This window comes from Canis lupus, chromosome 18, assembly GCF_003254725.2.
Source record: "Canis lupus dingo isolate Sandy chromosome 18, ASM325472v2, whole genome shotgun sequence".
Lineage (NCBI taxonomy): Eukaryota > Metazoa > Chordata > Mammalia > Carnivora > Canidae > Canis > Canis lupus.
In genome coordinates, this window is record NC_064260.1 from 14,435,197 (window position 1) to 14,457,798 (window position 22,602).

A 22,602-nucleotide genomic window follows, 5' to 3' on the forward strand; every position below is an offset into this window, starting at 1 on the left:
CTTCGTGAAAGGGCCCCAGGAGATTTTCTAGTTTTCTACTCGTGGTGGTCGCACCCGGCTCAGCACTGCCATTCGGAGATGTACACTGGCCTGATAGCCCAAGGTCCCCAACTCAGGCATCTCAATTATTTTCTGACAAGGGCTCTCCATTAAATCTTTTACAAAAATATTTGGATAGTTCTGAATTATCTGTTCTTCCAGAAAGGTTTGGGTTCATTTATGTTTCAGACACAACACTCAAGGGACAGGGTATCTGGATGGCTCAGTTGGTTAAGCATCGGACTCTTGGTTTCAGCTCAGATCGTGGGATTGAGCCCTGCATCAGGCTTGGCACTCCATGCAGGGTCTGCTTTCCTAAATAAAAAGAAGAAGGAAGGAGAAGGGAGGAGGAGAAGAGAAAAGGAGAAGAAGGGAGGAGAAGGAGAAGAAGAAGGAGAAGAAGGAGAAGAAGGAGAGGAAGAGGAAGAGGAAGAAGAAGAAGAAAACGAAGATGACGAAGATGACGACGAAGACGAAGATGAAGAAGATGAAGAAGACAAAAAAGATGAAGAAGAAGACGAAGAAGATGACAAAGACGAAGAAGACCCAAAGAAGCAAGAAACAAATAAGCCCCCCAAAGGTTCTACTTCCACTACTACCCTGGCCTATCAGCAGGCTAAGGTCAGCTGTAGCTGACAGAGGGAAGCTCCTCAAGGGCAGGGATTTGGGGCAGCTGTATTTACTAATGAGTCAACAGCTGGCACACAGGAGCGGCTCCATCAATATTTATTGAATGAATGGGGGTTACAAATACGCACATTAAGTTTGGAATGAGAAACGACAAGTCTCGATAGCGATCATTTTCAATATTCACTCATTGGGTCACTTGGGTTTTCTGAGCCATCACAAAGCACATGACCTCAAAAGGCAAACGAGAGGGGTACAGATGCGGAAGAAGGCTCTGAGGAGTGAAAGCGTCATGGGCCAGTTTCTGTTCACGAGCCACACATGCTTGTAACAGCCTGCTTCTCACTGAGCACGACGGAAGCTCGGACTCCAGACTTTATCACGTGGTTTCGGATCCCTCAACAGTCACGGGTCCCTCCCTGGTCTAATCCTTGAATGTCTCCTGCCCCGATTTTATGACTCAGAATCAGGCAGCTCAACATTAGCTACGAAAGTCCATGTGTGTTTAAGGCCTTGCAAGGGAAATGTGAGAAAATGTTCACAAGGTCCATAGCACTCCCTGGCTTTATTTTATTCAGACAAGCCCCCCACCCCCGCATTTCTTTTTTCTTTTTTCTTCCAAAACCTGGTAAATGTCAGAAAAGAACTGGCCTCAGCCCTGGACCCGAGACTTCTGATTTCCCCTTACCCAGTAGCCAGAGATGCAAAGGAAGAAGCAGATTTTTCTCTTGGCCAAAGAACATCTCACCTGGTGCCTGTTCCTGACCCCACGTCTCGGCTTCCTCGGGGCTCACATGTTGGGCCTTAGAGGCCAAGTGGCTCTTCCTACAGGTCACCAGGTAAGAAACAGCTTCTCAGGCAGACTCCAACCTTCAGAAGTCCTGCCCTGTGTCTGACTTAAGTCTTTCCTTCTGGCCGAGGAGCCCAGTTCCCCCTCGCCCTGTCATCACTGGAGAAGGGGGAGCAGCTGCTCACTGCTCTCCTTTTAATCTTCCTTAATGGGCTCATAAACAGTTATTAGGTCCCCCTGCAGCCTTCTCTGAGCCTCATTTTACTTGCATTGAGGCTGAGAGCTTCTGAGGAAGGCGTTTTACTCAGGGCTCCACAGACTTGTAGAGTCTTAAATGGGTAATCAGCCACTTCACCCACTTTAACCTCCACAAATGAACAGCTCTGCCTCCTTTTGCAAAATTTAAATCTATTCAAGGGAGTTCCCTGGCAACCAACCCTTATTAATAAATCACGCCTGCTCTAGGCCAGGACAGGGCATTTTTAAAATGTTTCTTTCTCTTGAGAAGTCACACTGGTGCACGGGCACACAATAAACACACAGCTGCTCTCTCCAAGTTCGGCATTTGCTGAATTGTGGGCCTGGGGAGTTCTCATCTGGCTCCCCAACTGGGAAGGGGGTGTGCTGCTCTAACAGACTCTCGTCTGGGCCTTTCTTGTGGTTATTGGACGAGGTACGTAGCAGCAGGAGGGGTTGGGGGAGGCCTGGATGCAGAGCTGCAGCCAGACCCACTCAGCCTCCACTAGGCACACACTGGAAAGTTCCATTTTCTGCTTCGGCGTGCTACCATTTATTTTCAGCAGTGCTAACACCCACTGGGAAAGTCCCAGTTGCATGGCTGGTTAGAGCTTCCTACTGTGTCTCCCCGCTGTGGTTCCCTGCCATCGCAGGAGGTAGGGAAGGAGAAGGGCAGGGACGTGGTGGTGGGGGGTGTTGATTTAGCCTTGAGACGAGTGAGTGATTTCACTTCCACAGGAATTTGAACCGGGTTGGCTAAGATTAAAAGGACCGACGGCACCAAGTGTCAGCAAGGGAGTAAAGCAATTGGAACCCTCAGTCGTTGGCCGGTGGAAGTGTCAGTCGGAGCCACCAATTTTGGAATTCTTGGCTGATTCCAGCAATGGCTCTAACAATTCCACTCTTAGGAATAATGCTCAGAGCAAATGGGTAACTACGCTCAGCAAAAAAAACCTGCACAAGAAAGTTCATAATGATGGGATTTATAATAGTAAAATACTGGAAGCAGCCACCAGAGTCCGGAATGGATAAATAAACCGAGGCACATTCCTGCAATGGAAGAAGACACATGGTGGACGAGAACTGAATTACTAATCGGTGGTGTAACAGGGATGAATCCCACAGACGTGATGCTGAGCAAAAGAAGCCGGACATAGGGACGCCTGGGTGGCTCAGTCAGTTAGGCATCCAACTCTTGGTTTTGGCTCAGGTCATGATCTCAGGGTTGTGGGGTGGAGCCCCGGGTGGGGCTCTGTGCTCAGTGGGGAATCTGCTTGAGGTTCCCTCTCCCTCTGCCCCTCCCCCGGCTCTTTCTCTTTCTCTAAAATAAATAAATAAATCTTAAAAAAAAAAAAAGGAGCCAGGAGCCAGACACAAAAGAATATGTTCTGTGTGATTGCATTTATATGAAATTCTGAAAAGGCAAACCTAATCTATGATGATAAAGATCAGACTAGGGGTTGCCTCGGTGGGGAGCCTACGTTGAGCGCATTACCTTATATCTGTGCACTTGACTGAATGTAACTTATACTTCCCTACAAAAAAGAAGACAAGAAGGGGTCCGTTGTGTTTTCTTCCCCCCAGATGAATAGCTCATTATTTATTCATTCATTGTTTTTCACTCCTCTGCTTCTTTTACAACAGATGTGAGGTGACTTACGAAGGTGTGTGGCTTTGAGTGTGTTTATCAGGGAAGAGATCTGAGGGGCGCTCAGGGCAGGGGATGCAGATGACACCCGATGGGAGGGGAGACCTCGGCGTCCCTGTCAGGAAGTCCTGAGCACTTCCTATGGGGCTTCCCAGCAGTCAACACGAGAAAGGAACATGATTCCGTATCCGAAAGTCAATGGTTCATCTGATTGGAGGATAGAACCCCAAGAGAAATTTCTCCCAGGACTTCTCAGGAAAGGGCAACCATACAATCAAAGCCCTGTCTGTTTGGAACACCCCATTTGGACCCTGGCTCTCAGCGTCCCTCCAGCCCATGTTTTCACTCTGGGGCTCCCAGCCCTGGGCCGCGAGGGAATTAGGGGGAGGCAGCCTCCTGGAGACAGTCAAGGCCCCCTCCCCGGGGCCCCACACCCAGGTACCCATTACTTTCCTGGGAGCAGTCTGGGGGAAGCCCTGCTTGGGAGGTCTGGGCTTCTGCTCTTGGGGGTGCCCAGCTTGCCATCCTGGTTTCTGGAACCCGGGCTCGCGTCCTCAGTTGGTGCTTTGCCGCTCAGCCCATCTTGCTCCCCGATGCTCCTCGGTGGCCTCCCAGCCCCTTCCACGGTGACGGCTCTGCTTGGAGCAGCTCCCTGGGGGCGGGGCTCTTTCCATCTTAGCATTTGGGTTGAGAGATCTTTCCACTTTCTGGCTCCCGTGTTTGAGTTGAATTCATATACTGCCCCGGTAACTAGGAGAAAAAATATATATAACAGCCATGCAAGTGGAGGAATTCAAGTGCTCTCCTCCCCCACCCCCACCCCTGTCGATTCTTACTCCCAGGGAAAGAGGAAGGGTGCTGGGAAGGGGGGATGGTGAATCGTGGACAGGCTCCCGAATGGCACACTCTTCACCAGCCTGCCCTTCCTACGAGCTGCAGGGCTCCGACCACACAGGTAGCAAATATCATGCCTCCCTGGTTGCAAGATTAGAAAACCACATAAATCTTGAATTCCATGTCAGTTTTGGGCAAATTCTGTTCAGTTTTGGGGCACTTGGGTGGCTCATGGTTAAGCGTCTGCCTTCGATTCAGGTTGGGATCCCAAGGCCCTGGGATCCAGGCCCACGTCGGGCTCCCTGCCTGGAGCCTGCTTCTCCCTCCGCCTGTTCTCTGCCTCTCCCTCCCTCCCTCTCTCTCTCTCTTTCTCTCTCTCTCTCTCTGTCTCTGTCTCTCTCATGAATAAATAAATATTTTTTTAAAATTCAGTTATTACCCATTCTGTTCTGATGGCTTTGTTCTAAGAGCCCCCCCTGAGTCCCCAGATACAAAAAGGAAGTCACCAAGGAAAGGACTGACTCTTATTTCTGTTGGGTTAGCGGAGATCTGTAGACACACACTCGGAGTCTGGCCTCTGCGAGACGGTGCAGGGGAGCCTCTTCACCGTGTCAGAGCGGCAGACACTAATTGGTGTGCCTGTTCACATTAGTGCAGTTGGCTCATTTCTTCCCTTTTTTCTCTCTCAAGCACGCAAATGTCGATAACAGCCTTGGTCCTCCCTGGCTTTTGCCCCAGAAGCCGGGAGTCTCGGGCGATCCCCTGCTCTTGCCATTTCCCTGTGGCATGAGCCTGAGTGCCCTCTCGGCAGAGGATCCCACCAGCACTTATGCTAATGTGGGCACATTATGGTAACAAGTACCTAATAATAGAGGGAAATTTAATTCCAGCAGCAGCAGCAGCCTCTCCTGGAGAGGAGCCATCCTTCCGAGAAGGACCGAGCGGCTTGCATGTGAGGGTGGCAGGGAGCCAGCACACTTGCCTCCCGAGTTTGGTTTCCTTCCTTTTATTCACATCTATAATTGAGCCTTTGTAAGCAGAGGGATGTGTGTAAAGGAGCTAAATTTGGAGCTGATTTCATGGGGGTGAGGGGAGCTCGGGAGGCCAGCTTTACCTTATGTTCATCTTGCCGACCAAGAAAAAATTCTTGGCCCTGATCTAGGGGAAAAAGGAGCCAAGCCTGCCATCTCTGCATCGCTCTCACTACCAATAGGATGGTTGGTGTTAGAAGTCTGCAGAAAGGATGGGGGGAGGAGGCTGAGCTCCAAAGAAGACGCGGATGGGTTTGTGATGCGGGAAGGGAGGCTAGCGAGGGGGGGCCCGGGTCCTGTGCTGGAGCATCTGCCACCAGCTCTGCTCGGGGCATCTCCGCGGGTGGCAGCAGGAAGGGTCGGGACACAGAGCCAAACGGAGGGACAGACGGAGTTTAGAGCCGGGCAGGGGAGGGGGTGTCTCCGTGACTCTACCAACTGCTGGATGGCATTGCCACTGAATTACCTGGGTCTATGGCTTCTCCATCAAAGACAGAGCTCAACTGAATTGTTTCCTGAGGAGGAGAGAGAGACGGCGTCAAGCACGACCCTACACTCCTCCCGCCAGGCCGGCGGCCCATCCTCACAGCCTGCTACGGTCCTTGCCCTTGGCTTCCAGAGCCTCGTTGACTCGCTCCCAGCCTAGATGCTGGGGACCCAGCAGGGACCACCACTGGGTTGTGGTTTTAAGATTCACACGTGTTTAATGTATAGGCAGGCAAGGAAAGGACAGTCCCAGATGCAGAAGCGATATTCCGTACGGTTCACCTGGGGGGGTTGAGGGGGAGGGGGCCGTAGATCCCACACGCGAACATGTACAAAAGCAGCTTACATGCTGACCCCACCAGCAAGGGTGACGTAGCTCTTCCCAGCCCCCAGGGCCGGGGGGCACATTCTAGAAAACGGTGCTGTGGGAGCTAACCAGTGCGGGCCGAGGTGCTGTGGGGGTGGGAGGGGGTGCCCGCCGGAGGGCAGGAAGGCCAAGGCCGGGGGCCGGCTGCCTTCACAGAGCTTGCAGCCTGGGGAGCCGCTGCCAGCAGGTGCACGGCCCAGAGTGACAAGGTTGCTGGTGGGGCTGAGGCACGCTCAGGGACACAGGGGGCCAGGAGGGCACTTCATCCAGCCCGGGAGGTGGGAAAGCATCCTGGGTGAAGGCCATCTAGGCTGCATGGAAAGGAAGGCAGACATGCCACGCGCTTGCCCTGGCCGAGACCTACTTGGCCTCAGTGCGGCCTGACAGGCCGACGGGCGAGCGAGGCACAGAGGGGTGCAGCAGGGGTGCATCTGGGCCCGGCCTGCCTTCCCTACACCCTGGGCTCCACGCCTCTTCCTTCCCGGACCTCTGTCCTCATGGAAACACCCACTTCGGCCACAGGGCCCTCCGGAGGCGCCCTTGTGCAGCACGCTATCGGGGTGTGTTCGGAGTCCCGTGGGCCTTTCCACACCGGGCTCGTCACACCAGGCGTCATCTGCTCCCTGGCCGCAGCTCCCGGGCTCCAGCAAGAGGCAAGGGATGCCGCACGGGTCTTAGCCGATCCAATAGTTCAGCAGCTGCACTTTTCATGGTCGTGGGGACTTATTTGATTGATTTAATCTTACGTATTTCTAAGGTGCCCTGTGAGTGGCATCCCCAAGGGTACTTGCCTTGGACAAGTCCTTAGCTAAGACTAAGGAGATAGGAGATGCCCTCTTCCCCCCGCGTGTAGACAGGCCCGTAGGGATACGCACTTGGGTGACGGACAGAGGCAGAGATTCCGGGGCACTGGATCGTGCTCCTCGTTGTGCACGTCATTCCCCCGATTTATGAGTCTTGGATCATAACAAAACCTTATTCTCAGGGGGTGAGGGAGACTTGGAGGGTCACCGCCACTCCCCAGTGGGCAGAGCAGGTTCAGTGAAGAAGATCAAGGAGGTCGGGGTGTGGGGAGCCGGGGAGACTCCCCAGCTCTCTTGTAACACTTTGCATCCCATGACTCTGAACGGTTTTCAAGACCATTCCCCACCTGGGATCCCAGGGTGGGGATTGTCACTGTCATTTTACAGATGAGCAATCTAAAGCGTAGAGAGGCCAAGGTCACACCTGTGGGCACAGCCAACCCCTGGCCCAGGCGGCGCGCTGCCTCCCTCATTTTTCTTCCAGGTTGTGGAACAGCAAAGGAAATCTAAATCCCGCCAGAGGCCAAGGCTCCAGTTCTGGTCTTTAAGCTCTTCGCCCCCCACCTCACTCTCCTGGAGCGTTGGTGTAGATGATAAACACCACTATTCAATATTTATGAAATCCACTTCTGCAAATATATCAGCAGACATGTTCAGTGGAGGGAACAAATTTTAGCGGGAGCTCGTCACACAGCAACCCGTTCTGCAGCCAGACACAAGCATCTCCCTGAATGGTAAACACCCCCACGAGGCTGTGGCGGGGTCCACCCGGGAGGGCCCCCCCCCACATCGCCCAAGCCAGGTGCCCTGTGGCCACCACACTTACCACCAGTATCTCTGGTTTTGTATTTTTCGTTTCTGCAGGGAAAAGAACAGATAGAAGTGAAGCTTCCTGGACACTAAATTGACCTTAAAATTCTACCCCCACAATGGGATTTCTCGTAAACAGGCTTTGAACGTAGTATTGCAGACACAACAAGGAATTCTCTGTCTGGAGAGATGTTTATTGACAGCTTTCTGCCTTCTCAGAAAAATACACACACACACATCATAATAATATACCAAAAAAAAATTTTAATGTTACTCTTTTCTCCGTGTATTGCTATGACTGGACCTTGGAAATTAGCTTTTTAATGAGAGATAAGAAAGATCCAGTTGATACATTTGTTCATAATGTGGGGATTCTTTGCATCCATTCCCCACGGCCTTTTAAAAAAGTAACCAGGGTGGGTGACAGTCTGTGAGGACCTCATTAAAATCATTTCTTTTGATATGATCAATAACCATTATAATCAAATTTCTAACTCCGCTTAGACATGCCTTGTGCAGGTCAGACACGCACACCTAGGGATTGAGTGATTAAAGCAATCTTTTAAAACACACACACACACACACACACACTTTCCAATTCTCTGTCCAGTCTCTCCCTATAGCCTGGATTCCCCCTGGAAGCAGGGGCTGGGTGCTGACATCCCCTGAGGCTGGATGTCCTTATTCGGATGGACTCGCAGTGCACATCTGACTGCACCCTGCCCCCCTTTCTAACCCGCCTGACCCAAATAATGTGTGAAAATGATCACATCCATTACAATCTGAGAATAAAGTGTCATTGGTTCTTGAAAAAGGGGGGCATCTGTCCAACACAGAGCATTAGCTGTCCTGAGAGGAGGGGGGTCGCACCCTCCATGTGCAGCCGCGAGCAGACACTGTGTTTAACTCACAGCGAATTCTTCACTCCTGTGCCTCTAGGAGCCTCAGTTCAGCTGGGTGGAGGCAAGTGTGGGTGGGACCCAGGCAGGACTTGGTGGACAGATCTGAGCGGGCTACTGGCACCAGGCGCCCTGCCCTCCCCTTCCTCTGCCTACATCTGTCCTCTGCGTCACTTCAGCCACAGGCGACGTGGCTGAAAACGCACGGAGACAGAACCGCTCCCTGATTCTACACCCTGAGTTGGAATGCTTTTATTTAGAACAACAGGGCAAGCAAAAGCCAGCAACAGCAGCAGCGGCAGCCACACACAAGGGGAATAGGCATGGTACATACCTCCTTTCTCCGCCCTGTGGGGAGAAAACAAGAGATGGACAAGTGTTAACCTGAGAGCACTCTGCACGGGTGCCGCGTGATAACCTGGCGCCTTTGGGCAACTGTGTTCCTTGGGATTCAGGGACTGATCGATCGAGGGGATGGGCAGGGGGGCTAAAATGAAGGCTGAGCTCCTACCGCAGCTCCAAACAGAGCAGCTCCGTCACTGGTGGTGCGGGGCGAAAGAGGTGCTGGGAGTTGAGAAGTTTGAAAATTATTGCTTTGTAGAACTTGAGGGAATATATTTCCCCTGACAGCACAGGTGAGAGCATGGCCAGCGGGCCTGGCAATTCGTCCTGCCTCATTTTTCTCCCCAGTAGCCAGCTTGAGCAGAAGGCTTGGCTCACAGCAGGAAGCTTCAAGGACTGGCAGCTAAACCCTATTTTCCTATAACACCAAGACCTGGACTTGGATGCTAAGCCCCTTTCCCATGATAACCTGGGGTCCCCTAATTCTATGACTCTAATTTTATTCTTTGCTGTTGGACAGACGTTGGCTGCCCTAGGGGATACCTAATTTCCAGAGAGGCCAGGCCTGAGTCTGCGTAACGAGCTACTTTTCCTTTTTTAATTCAACCACGTTGGAAACAATTAATTTTTAGGATGTAAGTTAAGGCCACCAGGTTCAAGGAACACTTAACCATAAATTGCCAGAGAGTTACAGTGTCTAGTGGATGACTTCCTTTAAGAACTTGTCTCTGAACCCCATTAAGGACCACCACCATCCTTAAAAGCTCAAGTATCACTCATTTGAAGTCAATTTTTTCTTCCAAATCAATTTGTGAGTAGAGCCCAAACAAAAATGCCTTTTTTTGATTTCAGCAGATGCTCAAGGGTTTCTTACCTTGAAGTCAAGGTTGCCAATAGCAACAAACCTCCCCAATAAATATGGCAAAATGCAATGCCCATGTTTATGCTCACGCCTTATACTTTTGTAGGGTCTTTTCATTCCCAGATTTCAAATTATTTGATCGTACTAGTTAATCTTCAATATACCTTTAAAAGGAATATGAAATCTCATCACGCTCTCGTTGTGCCAAAACTCAGGTCCCAATATCTTGAGATCCTTGAGCATAGAGCTAAACTTGGAATCTAGAATCCTGAGCTCACTGGGACTCACCCACAAAATAAAATGCAACAAGACTTAAGTACTCTATAAGCCTTTACTCAACATCAGGAAGAGTGCCGAGTGCTTCCTTTGCATTTGCTCATTTGATTGTTTACTTTTCAAATAAGGAATTGAGATTCACAGAGGTTTCCACTCTTGTCTCAGGCCATATAGAAAATGCTGAGCCCTGATCCGAACCAGGCCTTGTGTCTCTCCAAAACCCAGGCTCAGAACCATCATGCTGTCATGGTGGGAGCTTCTGAGCCTCAAGAAACTGGGTCAGGGGAAGCTGGGAACAACGAAGTGCTCTCTCCACTTCACTCTGGCGTCTCACTGCAGCCAGTAAAAGACACTCCGTGGAGTAGGTGGTAAGAAGCATGTGAGTGCGCAAGAGGCAACAAGAAGGAGGGAAAATAGGGCTCTGCTCACAGCCCTTGAGAGTGAGAGATTGGGGTCACATGCAAAAGAACAATGATTATTTAGTCACACAAAAGCTCAGTGAGTCACTGGAGCCAAAAGCTTAATTCCCTTATCAGTTTTCTGGGGTTCCTCTAATTCCATCCCATCCGTTAAATATTCTACAAACACCAGCCCAGCATATTCTATCACTACTCACAACCAAGCTTGCTTCTTTTTTTTTTTTTTTTTTCTGAAGCTTTTATCCAGGGCAAGGTGACCAGAGGATGAAGCCCCCACGTCACTGGGAATATATCGAGGACAGAGGCAGGTGCCAGGAAAAACCAAAAGAGCCATTTCCTAGCCAAGCAGGTGATGAAGAGGGTACCAGGGCTGAGGGGAGCTGGGATGCCTACCCCACATCCACTTATCCTTCCTTCAGTCCGGGCACCCTCTCTACCCTGTAGAGAAGTCCTGATTCCTACCTTCCCTTCTCCTGACAACCCTGGAAGTCTGTCCTGAAGGAAGTGGTGGAAAGGGCCCAGCCCACTGGCAACTTACGGAGGTTTCTTGAGCTTCTCAGTCTTGCGGGGGCAGCGTCTGTGGATGGTTTTGGCCAACAGGACGAGCAGGGACACCAGGAGGCCCAGAAGCAATATGGAGCCCAAAGTGAGGACAAAAGGCACGTACCATGCTGATGGAGAATAGATGTTTTTTCTCAGGACCTGGTAGATGATCTTGGGCTTTAAAGACAGAGAGCGGGTCGGGTGAGTGGAGGGTGGTTTTTGGAGACATGTTGGACATGAGCACTCTCTCGTGCTCTACACACCAGGCATCCACATACTTATAGTTCTTGCTGCTTCAACCCATCACCTTATATATAGTCTTTCAAAGCACCCATGAGGTCAAAACCCAGAATGTTTAGGGAACTGAAAAAGCAACTCTGGACCTATTTTTTACTCCCTTCTTCCCTTTCTCAAATGCTAAAAATCCCATTGACTTTTTTCCTGCCAAATCATGGCATAACTCTGGGATGAATATAACCATTGTCTCCCACTGGGAAGGCACGCGCCATGAAAGTTGTTCTTTTTAACACTTTGTAAGCTTTTCAGGACTCTCTCACTGCAAGCTGTGCTGCAAGATATCACAGGGCTGATATCACAGTGAAACCTCAGGTTTGGCATTTGCTTCCTAGAGAGGAAGACAGACACCAAACAAGGTACGGAGATTTGGGAGCTGGAGATGTCACAGTCGGGTTCATGCTGTGAGTCCCAGAAAGGTGCCTACTGACTCCCACCACAATGGAAAGGCCTTAAGAGTATCTTATGCCTCCATTTGTTGGGATAATATTGACTCCAGCACATGGGGCGTGAACATGGACCAGTTCATGGTAGGGCTTGGACAAGCAGAATTTGACCACCTGTCACAGGTAGCTAAGGTGCTGATGACTCTTTCCCTGCCATACAGCACGTGTGGGGCTGCCTGCTGAGGGCACAATTTTCCTTGGGTGCAGGAAGAAAAGGAAGAAAAGACTCAGCACAAAAATAAAGCCAGTCCCTCCAAGAAGCAGTGGGAGATAATCCTACTGTCAGACTCCAAGCTCTCCCTTCCTTCATCACACTGGTTTTATCGTGACACCTGCTTGTTTTCTTCCTCCTATCTACTACAATCTGTAGTTAATGTACGAATTTGGATATCTGCTCGTCATCTGTCTTCCTCTCTAGATTGGCAGCTCTCAAGCTTTAGCGCACATCAGAATCCCCTTGGAGGCTTATTAAAAACACAGATTGCTGGGCTTCACTCTCAGAGCTTCAGATCCATTAGTTCTGGAGTTGTGGTTGGGGACTCCAGGTTCCAATATCGCTCGCATGTGGCCATGGTGACGATCATGTTGGGTGAGGCCCAACTTCATTATTCTGGAGTGGGCTTAAGAAGAATTTCTAACAGGTTTCCAGGTGATGCTATTGCTGATGGTCTGGGGACCACTGACTTACTATAAGCTCCATGACAGCAGAGATCACTTTTGGCTTGTCACCAAAGAGCTTGGCATATTATATAGGTATTCAATCAATATTTGTAGATTGAACCAATGAAATTTTTTGGAGGGGAGTAGGGTGCAGATGGGTACATAGGGACTCTTCAAAAGGAGTGGAGAAGAGCACCTGACAGCTACCTGCTTTCATGGACATTGACTTGCAATGGCTCTTAAGAACAAGCACAGGGGCACCTGGGTGGCTCAGTTGGTTAAGCGTCTGCCTTCAGCTCAAGTCATGATTTTGGGGTCCTGGGATTGAGCCCCACACCAGGCTCCATGCTCAGTGGAGAGCCTGCTTCTCCCTCTCCCTCCATTCCTCCCTCTGCTTGTGTTCTCTCTTTCTCTGTGTCAAATAAATAAGTAAAATCTTTAAAAAAATAAAAAGAGCAAGCACAGAAGTGAAAATGTGAAGGTAGCTGTTGGCCATATGTCCATGAAAATTGGCTCCTGTGCCCCAAGCACTGTAGGTGGTCAATACCTGACTTATCACAAGTCGGTGAAGAAATGCACATTCTGCTTTACCAACACAGGAAAAGCTAATGGTTCTGCAAATCCAATGTCTCCCTTAGATCTCTGCCTACGACCTCAGCCCATAGTTGGCTTTCCTGGCAACATCCTAACACCTCGACTCTTTTCAGCCCATCCCTTATCTGTCTTGGGGTACGGGGCTCCATCCAGGTACATCACAAGGAATGTAACTGGGGCATCAAGGTCCCAGGGCCCTTACCCTAGGGGTTGTGGTGACAGCGGTGGTGGGATGAGGAATGACGCTAATGCTCAGAGTCACTGTCCCCGTTTCAACGTGAGCCTGAGCTTTCTTCCTGCCAGACAGCAAGTTGTCATCAGTTACGTAGACAAGCAGCTTGTAGTTCCAGATCTTATCAAGCCCACTGGCGTAGTCGAAGCGTGTCATGAGGAACAGGCTTGTAATGTTGGACCCAGCGTTGGGAGAGAAGGTAAAATGACCGTTGACGTTGCCTAAGTGCGATTTGACACAGGGATTTGGGGAAAAGAGAGAAAAGAGTAAGAAAAGGATTTAGAAGAAAACTGTATTCCATCAATTCCTCAAACATCCACGCCTCAGGTGTAGACCGTGTCTTCTGACGCACCAGAGCCAGGTCACTGATAGGATAAGGGCCGTAACCAGAGACCTCATGGGTACAGGAAAACTCTTGCAAGGCACCTGGGTGGTCAGTTGGTCAACGGTCTGCCTTCGGCTCAGGTCATGATCCCAGGGTCCTGGGATCGAGTCCCACGTCAGGATCTGTGCTCTGTGAGGAGTCTGCTTCTCCCTCTGCCTCTGCCACTTCCCCTGCTCCTGCTTGCTCTCTCTCTCTCATGCCCTCTCTCAAATAAACAAATAAAATCTTTAAAAATAAAAAAGAACTCTTGCTCACCGACGGTGCGGCTACAGCAAGAATGAGGTAGAAAAGCACAGCCCTGTCCCGTCCCGGAGAACAGCTGCCATCTCTCTGAGCATCAGGCAGAGATCTAATAATCCTGGGGGAGCCCCTCCAGCCAACCCTACTGACAGCGTTTATCCAGTACCAGTGCGGAACTCCCACTCAGGGCAACGGGTGGGAGGGAAGGGGCTCGGGGGCCACGTCTCCAGCCATAGGCCAAATTCACTCCATTGCCCTTTAAAAAAAAAAAAAATTATCTATGCACAAGAGACACAGAGAGCGAGGCAGAGACACAGGCAGGGAGCCCGACATGGGACTCGATCCTGGGACCCGGGGATCACGAGCTGAGCCGAAGGCAGACGCTCAACCACTGAGCCGCCCGGGTGGCCCCACTCCAGTGCCTTTGCTGGAACCTGGCAGGCCACCCTGGTCCTGGTCCCAGCTCGGCAGGGGCCGTGGCCCTGGGTGCTCCTGAAGGCACCCCATGCCCGCCTCCCCCACAGCTCGGTTGGGCCCCTAGGCTCACAGCTTAGAGCACCCGGGGTAGAAGCGCTGCCACCCAAGCAGTCCTTGCTCATCCCTCTGGTGGCCCCAGACTCATTACTGACGGAAAACCAGTAAATGGAGCAGGAGATGATGCAATTTTTACTCCCTTAGCAGTGAAGAGCTCCGTAAAGGCCTGAGGGTTCTCGGTATGGATTATTTCCATCCTCACGACTGGAGTCTGGAGGCGGTCTCTGCCCCTGGGCCTTGCGACACAGCCTGCTCGAGAGGCTCCCTGCCGTTGGAGTTCCTGCCTCTGCCAGGGCCCAGCAGGCAGCCGAGATGGATTTTTACTCTTTCGCATGGAATTGCTCTGCTTGTTTGGGTTTCAATCTCTGGCCCCAGCACTTCATTAGATGAGCTATTTTGGTCTAATTTCCATGGGGGGTGCTCTTTTTTTTCCCCCCCACAGTGGTATATTTTTAAAGAGAGAACGTGAATGGAGTAAAAGAGAATTCCTGAGGACACGTTTCAGAATGCATTTAATCTCTTTAATCTATTATTACTCAGAGAGAGGACTGGGATCCCCCTGCCGCCCTCACCCCACTACAGGCTTGCAGGAAAAGAGGTGGTTCAGGAGGAGGACCAAAAAAATTTATACTAATATGGTTCATGCACCATGATGGATAGGAATTGGGGAGGGTGAGGGGTGCCATCAATGGGGTTCACTCTTCCTTGGGCCAACCACGTATGGGAGTCTGGGAAGAGTTAGGTGAGACAGGGAAGCCAGGAGAACTTGGAGGCACAGGACCATTAGGCTCCTCAACCCTGCTTCTCTCTTTCAAAATACTCCATCCAAAATACACTGTGCTCCAGTGTATGAACCCCTTTTAAAGAGCTGCTAAGGCCTCCAACACTAAAAGCCCTTGGAAACCGTGTACCTGAGCCAATGGAGTAACGAAAAGACTGGGGACTGGAATCGAGGTCGGTACACGTCAGCTTGAAATTCTGAATGTTTGTGCCAACTTGCAGATCCACTGGGATGGCCAGGAAATAAGAGTCTGGGGTACAAACGGGCTTTTCGTCATTTTCTTCAAGGACGTTCACAGTTACCTAGAGCAGCAAGAAGATGGCCATAGGTAACAGCTAAGGCTTGCAGAGAACTTGATGTGGGCCAGGCACGGGGGACTATGCACTTTTGGTGGACCAGGTCATTGAGACAGATGATATGATTATTCCCATTCTCCAGATAAGGAAACTGAGGCTTAGGGAGATTAGGTAGTGGACCTCAGGCCCTTCCGTTTGGTGAGTGGCACAGTTCAGGCCTGTCCTACTCCAAGTCCTGGGCTATTAACCTCTATTCTGTGTGGGTGTATGTGCGCTCCTGTGCATAATGTATGTGCACGCTCACATACCCCCCACATGCATCTAGACACATGGGCTCATCGCCAGATGATGCTGAGCAGTTTTTCCAGTAATGATAACGAATTTACGGTGACCCCCTATTGTTCCTTGCCCATCGCCCTTGCAAATTGGAAGTTCTGTCTTTAACTTTGGAATATAGAGCAATGGTTCTCGGCCTTGGCTCCACTCCAGACCCGATGAATTGGACTCTCTGGAGGGTGGGGCCCGGGCACTTTTTTCAGTGTTCTCCAGCTGACGCTAATATGCAGCCAGGGTTGAGAACCACCAGGATAGAAGGAGTCAACCTGGCTAAAGCAGGATCTCATCTGTAACCTGGGTTATTAGCACCGCACGAAGCTGGTGGCCCTAACCTGCCACGAGCAGGAGCCAGCCTATTCTTTCATCGTTGTCTTTTATGCTTGGTGAATTGGAATATGGACTGGGACGCCTGCCAGCACGGAATCATAGAACGTCAGCCCTGAAAGGGACTTTATGTGATCATCACCCTTTTTAAAGGCTTATGAATTTTGAGTCGTATTCATCCTACCTTTGAAATTTGGGGATTTCAGGTATTTCTGAGCCCGGGTATAAATTGAAATGTTCACTCTATCTAGTTGGCTCCCAAAGTGGAGTCCATTCATTTTTCTCAAAAATCCAGCCTAACAAACACTACAATTATCTTCAACTTAGCACATCTTTTGCTCAGCTAGCAATGTCAAGCCTCACACATCATTAAAAACATGTCCCGTTAATTCAAAGCCAGTCATCAGAGGAACTGGACTATTCAGGCTATGGGTTATCAGGTGACTCTCCATTTAAGAGAGAGAGAGAAATTGGGACACAAAGATAAGTATTGCTCAGACCCCCTTGGAAAATTGGGATCAAAGTTGAGAAATGAACTCCATCTCCTGACTAAACCAGTTTTAGTTTTTTTGTATCACACGGGGCTGCCTGCTAAGAGTTCATTTTGTCTTATGCTACTTCACTTTACTAATGGGAAAGACCAAGAAATAGTTCCATCTTTGTGGCCATCATATTACCTTCAAATAATCCTAACCGTGGACAGCACACACCTGCTAAAGCTTTGCTACTCAAAGTGTGGCCATGGACCAACTGCATCAGCACCACTTAGAGGCATGTTAGAGATGCAGATTCTAAGCCCCACTCAGACCTACTGAATCACAGTCTGCATTTAACCGGATTTGCAACACCAAAGTAGAGAAGCAGCATAGCCCTGGATCAAGCCACATCCTTTGAAGGTCCACTCTATCTGATGTGATGCAGGTGGGGGAGGATCGTGGCAAAACTACAAGGGAGGGGGACATGCATAGCTACAAAACCACACCCCGCTTCTGGAAGCAGGCATCTCACCACTAGCCCACTGCCAAAGCAAAGGGAGATCTAAAAGGTGATGGGAGGAAGCTTGCCACACAGTGAGGATGCCAATCTTTATTTCCTGGGCTCTGCTAGGTGTGTCTAAGTGTGCCATCCTGGATACCACTGGTCACTTCCCCTTCCATCTGCAGGATACGCCCTATTAAGCTTCCTTATTGCTACAGCCACACTGGCAGGTGCCAGAGAGATCCTAAGTCAACCGGTCGGGCTGGTGTGAACATACCCATGGCCCCACTCACAGTGACTGTGCTGGTGTCCTCGCTGTTGGTGGCCTGGATTCTGAGAATATAGACGGGGGTTGTTTCGTAGTCTGCTCTAGTCACCAGCTGGAGTTCTCCCGTCTGGGGATTGATCCAAAATATGTTTGGGTACTGGAGGCTGGCTCCGCCGGTGGAGATGGAGTACACGACCCTGCTCTGGGGGAAGTCTTTATCAGAGGCATGCACTTGTCCGACCCGGGTTCGAGCTGGAAGATAAAGTGCCTGAGATTAGTCCTGCTTTGGGGGGTGAAGGGAGGCTCCAGGAGTACACATTCTCACCGCCATGGGCAGAAAGACTTTTGGAGGGCTCTCTGCTGTTCAAACTCCGCATATTTCATGTCTTCAATTCTATTAAAATCGAATTATGCTCATGAGCAAGCACCGAGGAACTGGCCCCATAGTCCCAGCCATAGAGTAAGGTGCGAAAGACAATTCGTGCCTTCCTATACCCCGAGCATGCCAATTATTGCCCGATCATAAGCAACACTGCAAAGAATGTCCACACACATACGTGGTGTGCAACACTGTTGTCTAAATGTCTTCTGTGTCTTTCAAAATTTCTGTAATGAGCATGAATTGCTCTGATAAATGAGATGAAAAATATACCGTTTTTAAAAGGGTTTGGCAACCAATGATTAGAGTATAAAATTTTAAAGACTGTTCCATTTTGCTTATTTTACAAAGCTTGTTGGTGGGGCTGCTGGAGTGCTGGCTGGCTTGTTCTGTAGATCTTTGCACTTCTCAAGGGCACAAACCTCTTGATTGACTGTATGGGCCCAGCGCTTGGTGCTTGACCCAAAGTAGGTGATCGATGATCGTAATAAGACCTGTGAGGATAAGAAGTCTATTCCTGCTGCATTTGTTATTCCCTGGATGAGGCATAAGGAATTGAAGTATGCTCTTTGGGCCCTCTTTTTGCACTTTGTTTAAAACTTAACGCCAGGAAATGGAGACCGTCCTCAAGGCAGAAAATAATATGAAGAGGAGAGAGCATTTTAGAGGGAGTGTTGGGGTGAGTGGGTTGATTGAACATAGAAGACGATGAAGTTGCCACGATTAAAGCATGGAAAGCGGGAGGATGTGGGATCCTATTAGAGTTAACGGTCCCACCTTGAAGTCAGGAGGGGGTGGAGGAGCAGCTGAAGCTGCAGGAGAGGAAGAACCTGCAGAAATCGAGGTGTCAAGAGAGGGCACGGAAGGGACCTCCAGGGAATCCTGTTACCAGTGAGAAAATGTCTCTACTTTGTTTTCAAATGAAGGAAATCTACAAATGGGAAATCTTTTCTCTATTTTTAAATTTTCAATTCTCTGCACGAGCTGGATAAAAATCACAGTGGAGACCGAGGGAAAACGTAGACCACGAGAAGGGAAGATGAGCAGCGTCAGGCGCGCAGACAAGGAAGCAATCGGGTTCGGAGAAACGCAGTTTAAACAATAGTTTTCAAAACCTAGGTTTCACCTGGAGAGCTCCTCAACGGTGAGGATAATTTAAAAAGAAATAAGAGATGCAATAAACACGAATGAGCTGTGCATTGCTGTGCACAACAGCACTCGGGGCCCCAGAGCTGAAGGCAGCTTCCACTCCGGGGAACGCGCGTCTGGATGAAGGAGTCCCGCAAGGGCACTGGGGTCTGTGTCCTGTCGGCTCCTTACCTGGCCTTAATTCCGACACCTCGAATACGTAGGACGGCCTATCAAAGACAAGAGGAAACTCATTTTCTGGCTTTGTGAGGATATAGATGTAGATATTGTCTGAAAGCAGAGATAGAAAAAAATTAAATTGCAACACCCCACTTTCACACATTTGTTTATTCACCATTTTTAAGAGTCTCATGCTCTACCGACTGAGCTAGCCGGGCGCTTATTCACCATTTTTAAATAAGATTTTACTTATTTATTTGAGATAGAGCCATTGAGAGAGACAGAGACAGAGACTGAGAGAGCATGAGTGGGGGGAGAGGCAGAAGGAGAAGGAGAACCAGGCTCTCCACTGGGCAGGGAGCTTCACCCAGGACTCGAGCCCAGGACTCTAGAATCATGACCTGAGCCAGAGGCAGACGCTTAACCGACTGAGCCCCCCCAGGCGCCCATAGTCATCATTTTTTAAAGCACCTGCTGTGTACCAGGCTCCGTGCACTTGCTGTGTACCAGGGGATGCAAGGTGAAGCAGACCTGCTGTGTCCTGCCTTCACGATGCTTAGGGTAGTTGGTTGCCTTTTGCTGAACATGTGTACAGGTCACTACGGACGTCAGAGGAAGTACAAGAAGACGGCTCACAGGGATATTTAGAGTCACACAAGTGGGGCCAGGGGAGCAGGGGTGGAGGGGCGCTGATCTGGGCATATGCAGCGGTATCGAGAACTGCATGACTGTCTCAGGGAAACCACAAGCTGCTGGCCTAGTTGAAAAAAGGGGGGCTTGGAGGTGGGCAACCAGAACTGACGTCAGAGCCAGGCAGGGGCCAGTGATGAAAGTCTTTGTGTGCCAAGCCAGGGTTTGAACTTGAACCTGACAGCCCTCAGAGGGCTTTCAGTGAAGAAGTAATAGAAAGGGATTTGCATTTCCTGAAAATCACTGTCAGAATGCGAAGGGGGTAAGGAGGTAGCTGGAAAGGGACAAGACAAAAGCAGACAGAAAGATCCTTAAAAAGACTGTAAGTGTTGTAACTTAGCCAAGAGAGAGGAGGTTCTGCGTTCCAGCGCCAGCAGTGGAGGGGGGCAAGGCTGGAGGGGCAACAGGTCCTGGAGATTTTAGGTGTCACAGAAGAAAGGACTCAGAGACAGATTAAAAGTACCTGGCAAAGGACAGGAGGAGGCTGGGCTGATTCCCAAGTGTTTGGGTTTTTGAAGTCTCCTTCAGAGCACACATGCCTAGCCCAGCACCCAGCACTGACCAGCTCCATTTAGATGCGTCATGAACTCCATCAAAAGGATACTTGCTTTTATAGTAAGGAAGGGCAACGTCCTGCACCTGGATTATCACAGTGTATTTGTTGCCGGCTGCCAGGTTACTTGAATTTTCATAATCTAGGTCACCAATCAGCTAGGTTAAAACAGAGACACCATGTTACACAGAATAAACCGTCCTTTAAATTAAGCTGACAGAGACATTTTCACGTACTGTTAGTGGATACATACATTGCAAGACCTTTTCTGCCAGCATTTTGCCCATAAGAGGAGCTATAACAAGTGACGTCCATACCTTTGCTCACCGCTAGAGGATCTATTCAAAAGAATTTACCAGGAGAGAGAATCTATGTTTAAAGATATTCATTAGGCACTATTGCCCAACAGCATAGGCTCAAGACTTCAGGTTACTTGAAAGGAAGCACGGTATGGAATCCGATAGGCAGGGATACTTCCATCATTTAAAATATCTTTGCATATATACATGGAATATACATAAAAATCTAGCATAGGGAAGAAGACAAGAGGGTAATATGTGAACACGTTAATAGAGGTTATCCCTGGATGGTAATGCTGTTCTTTGTTTTTTACGTTCTACAGCGAAGATATATTAATTTCTTAAACAGAAATTATTTTTCAGTTGACACATGTGCATAACATTGGTAAGACTTTCTCGGGGGAGGAAGAAGGGCTTGGGATGGGAGGTGGAGAGAGAATGCCTAGTGGGCTGCTTCTTCTCCCTGAGACTCTATCCCTGATGCAAAGACCTCCTTTGACTCCCAGACGCCCCCCCCCCCACCTTCTGCCCTTCCACCTCCCTCTCCTGCTCCCCTATCACCCTCCAGTGGGAACCCTGGAGGTGAAGGTCCCACACAGCTCACTGGGACCTGCCTTTTATGCCCATTCATATTCCAATTCTGCTGTTTTGCCGTGGGGATGCTGTGGAGGGGGCACCTACACACCCCCACTCCCTCATTCTCCACTGGGTCTCCAGGGCTCCCACAAGGCTCGGGGCCCAGGGCTGCCTTTCTCTCACCTTGCGCCTCTCTGGGCCAGAGATGAGCCCTCAAGGACACACAAGTGCTTGAGCACAGAGGGCACTAACGTGACTGTGAGGGGCACACAGAAGAGGTGCCAACTGCCAGCTTTGCAGGAAAGGATGCAGTCCTTAGCACCCCAGGCACAACTATGCATAACAAATGATTCCCGGAACTTGGGTAAAATAAGGAGCGAATGGGGAAAACAGAGTCACTATTAAGTTTGTCAGTTACGGTCGCTTTGAGAGGGAGTTACCTTGGAAATTTCTCTCTATGGGGCTGCAAAAGCACTAGGCATGTTACACCAGCTTCCCCGATGCCCTTTCAATGATGCAATGACCATTAACTGACCACGATTTTCCCAGAGCCAGCTGGATCCTGCGAAAATCTGCCGCCGCTTCCCACTCCAGATGGCGTGGTGAAGTTGAATTGGTTGTTTGGTGCTTTGCTGTCATCGTCAAAGCAGAACTTGTTCAGGTCCAGAAGCAACGTCCCCTTGGCCGCTCTTTCAGGCACCATAACACTGGCGAAAAAGACACGATTCAATATTTTCCCCCAACAAATGGTGATGGAGTGTTCCTCCCAACACGGGCCGTGGGCTAGACACCTCGGCTTTAGTGTCAGTTCAGAGCTGGTCCGCAGTTGCTGCGGTCACTGCCTAATGGGTTCCCTGCTCTGCCCTTGCCTCCTTTCACACTCAACACGGTGGCCAGAGGGATCCTGTTAAGACGTTGTCTGGTCACGCCACTCCTCTGCTCCTAAATCCCAAACGGCTTCTATTTCACCCCAAGTCCTCACTTTGATCTAAGGGGCTCTCCATGATATGTGCGCCCTGCCTCGCTTTACCTGTCTGAACTCCTCTCCTGCTGCGACAACCCCTACTTGCTCCCACGGCTGCCCGGCCTCCTGGGGCTCCTGGACGGCTCCCCAGGCTCTGGCCTCAGGCCCTTCCACTGGCTGTGCCATGGGCTCAGTCACTGTCTTTAGTCTCCGACCAATGCCGCCTTCTCGGGAGGCCACCCTGGTGACCCTCTCGCAAACGTCAGCCGCTCCTGCCCCTTGCTCCCCCTTGCTCCCTCTTTGGCTCCCTCCTTTATTGTAAATTCTTAGCCCTCATCGTTTTCCCATATAGTACACAGTTACTCATTTATCCTGTTTATGTCCTGCTCCACCCTGGAATGCAGGCTCCAGGAGGACAGGGATCCCTGTCTGCCCAGCTTTTGGCACACTCA

At 50.1% G+C, this 22,602-nt stretch overlaps 1 protein-coding gene across 1 annotated transcript in view; it reads right to left on the minus strand.

Annotated features, from left to right (window-relative positions):
* Positions 1-3,143: 3,143 nt before the first annotated feature.
* The window catches only part of CDHR3 (cadherin related family member 3), a 60,574-nt gene continuing 41,115 nt past the window's right edge, over positions 3,144-22,602 (minus strand). Inside the window, exons 9-19 of the mRNA XM_049096617.1 lie at positions 21,722-21,893; positions 20,367-20,469; positions 19,081-19,179; positions 17,407-17,633; positions 15,310-15,481; positions 13,210-13,460; positions 11,009-11,190; positions 8,906-8,919; positions 7,689-7,720; positions 5,673-5,721; positions 3,144-4,091 (exon numbers count right to left, since the gene is read on the minus strand). Coding sequence (XP_048952574.1) covers positions 3,787-4,091; positions 5,673-5,721; positions 7,689-7,720; positions 8,906-8,919; positions 11,009-11,190; positions 13,210-13,460; positions 15,310-15,481; positions 17,407-17,633; positions 19,081-19,179; positions 20,367-20,469; positions 21,722-21,893 — 1,606 coding nt within the window. The 3' untranslated portion in view covers positions 3,144-3,786. The remainder of the gene's footprint in view (positions 4,092-5,672; positions 5,722-7,688; positions 7,721-8,905; positions 8,920-11,008; positions 11,191-13,209; positions 13,461-15,309; positions 15,482-17,406; positions 17,634-19,080; positions 19,180-20,366; positions 20,470-21,721; positions 21,894-22,602) is intronic.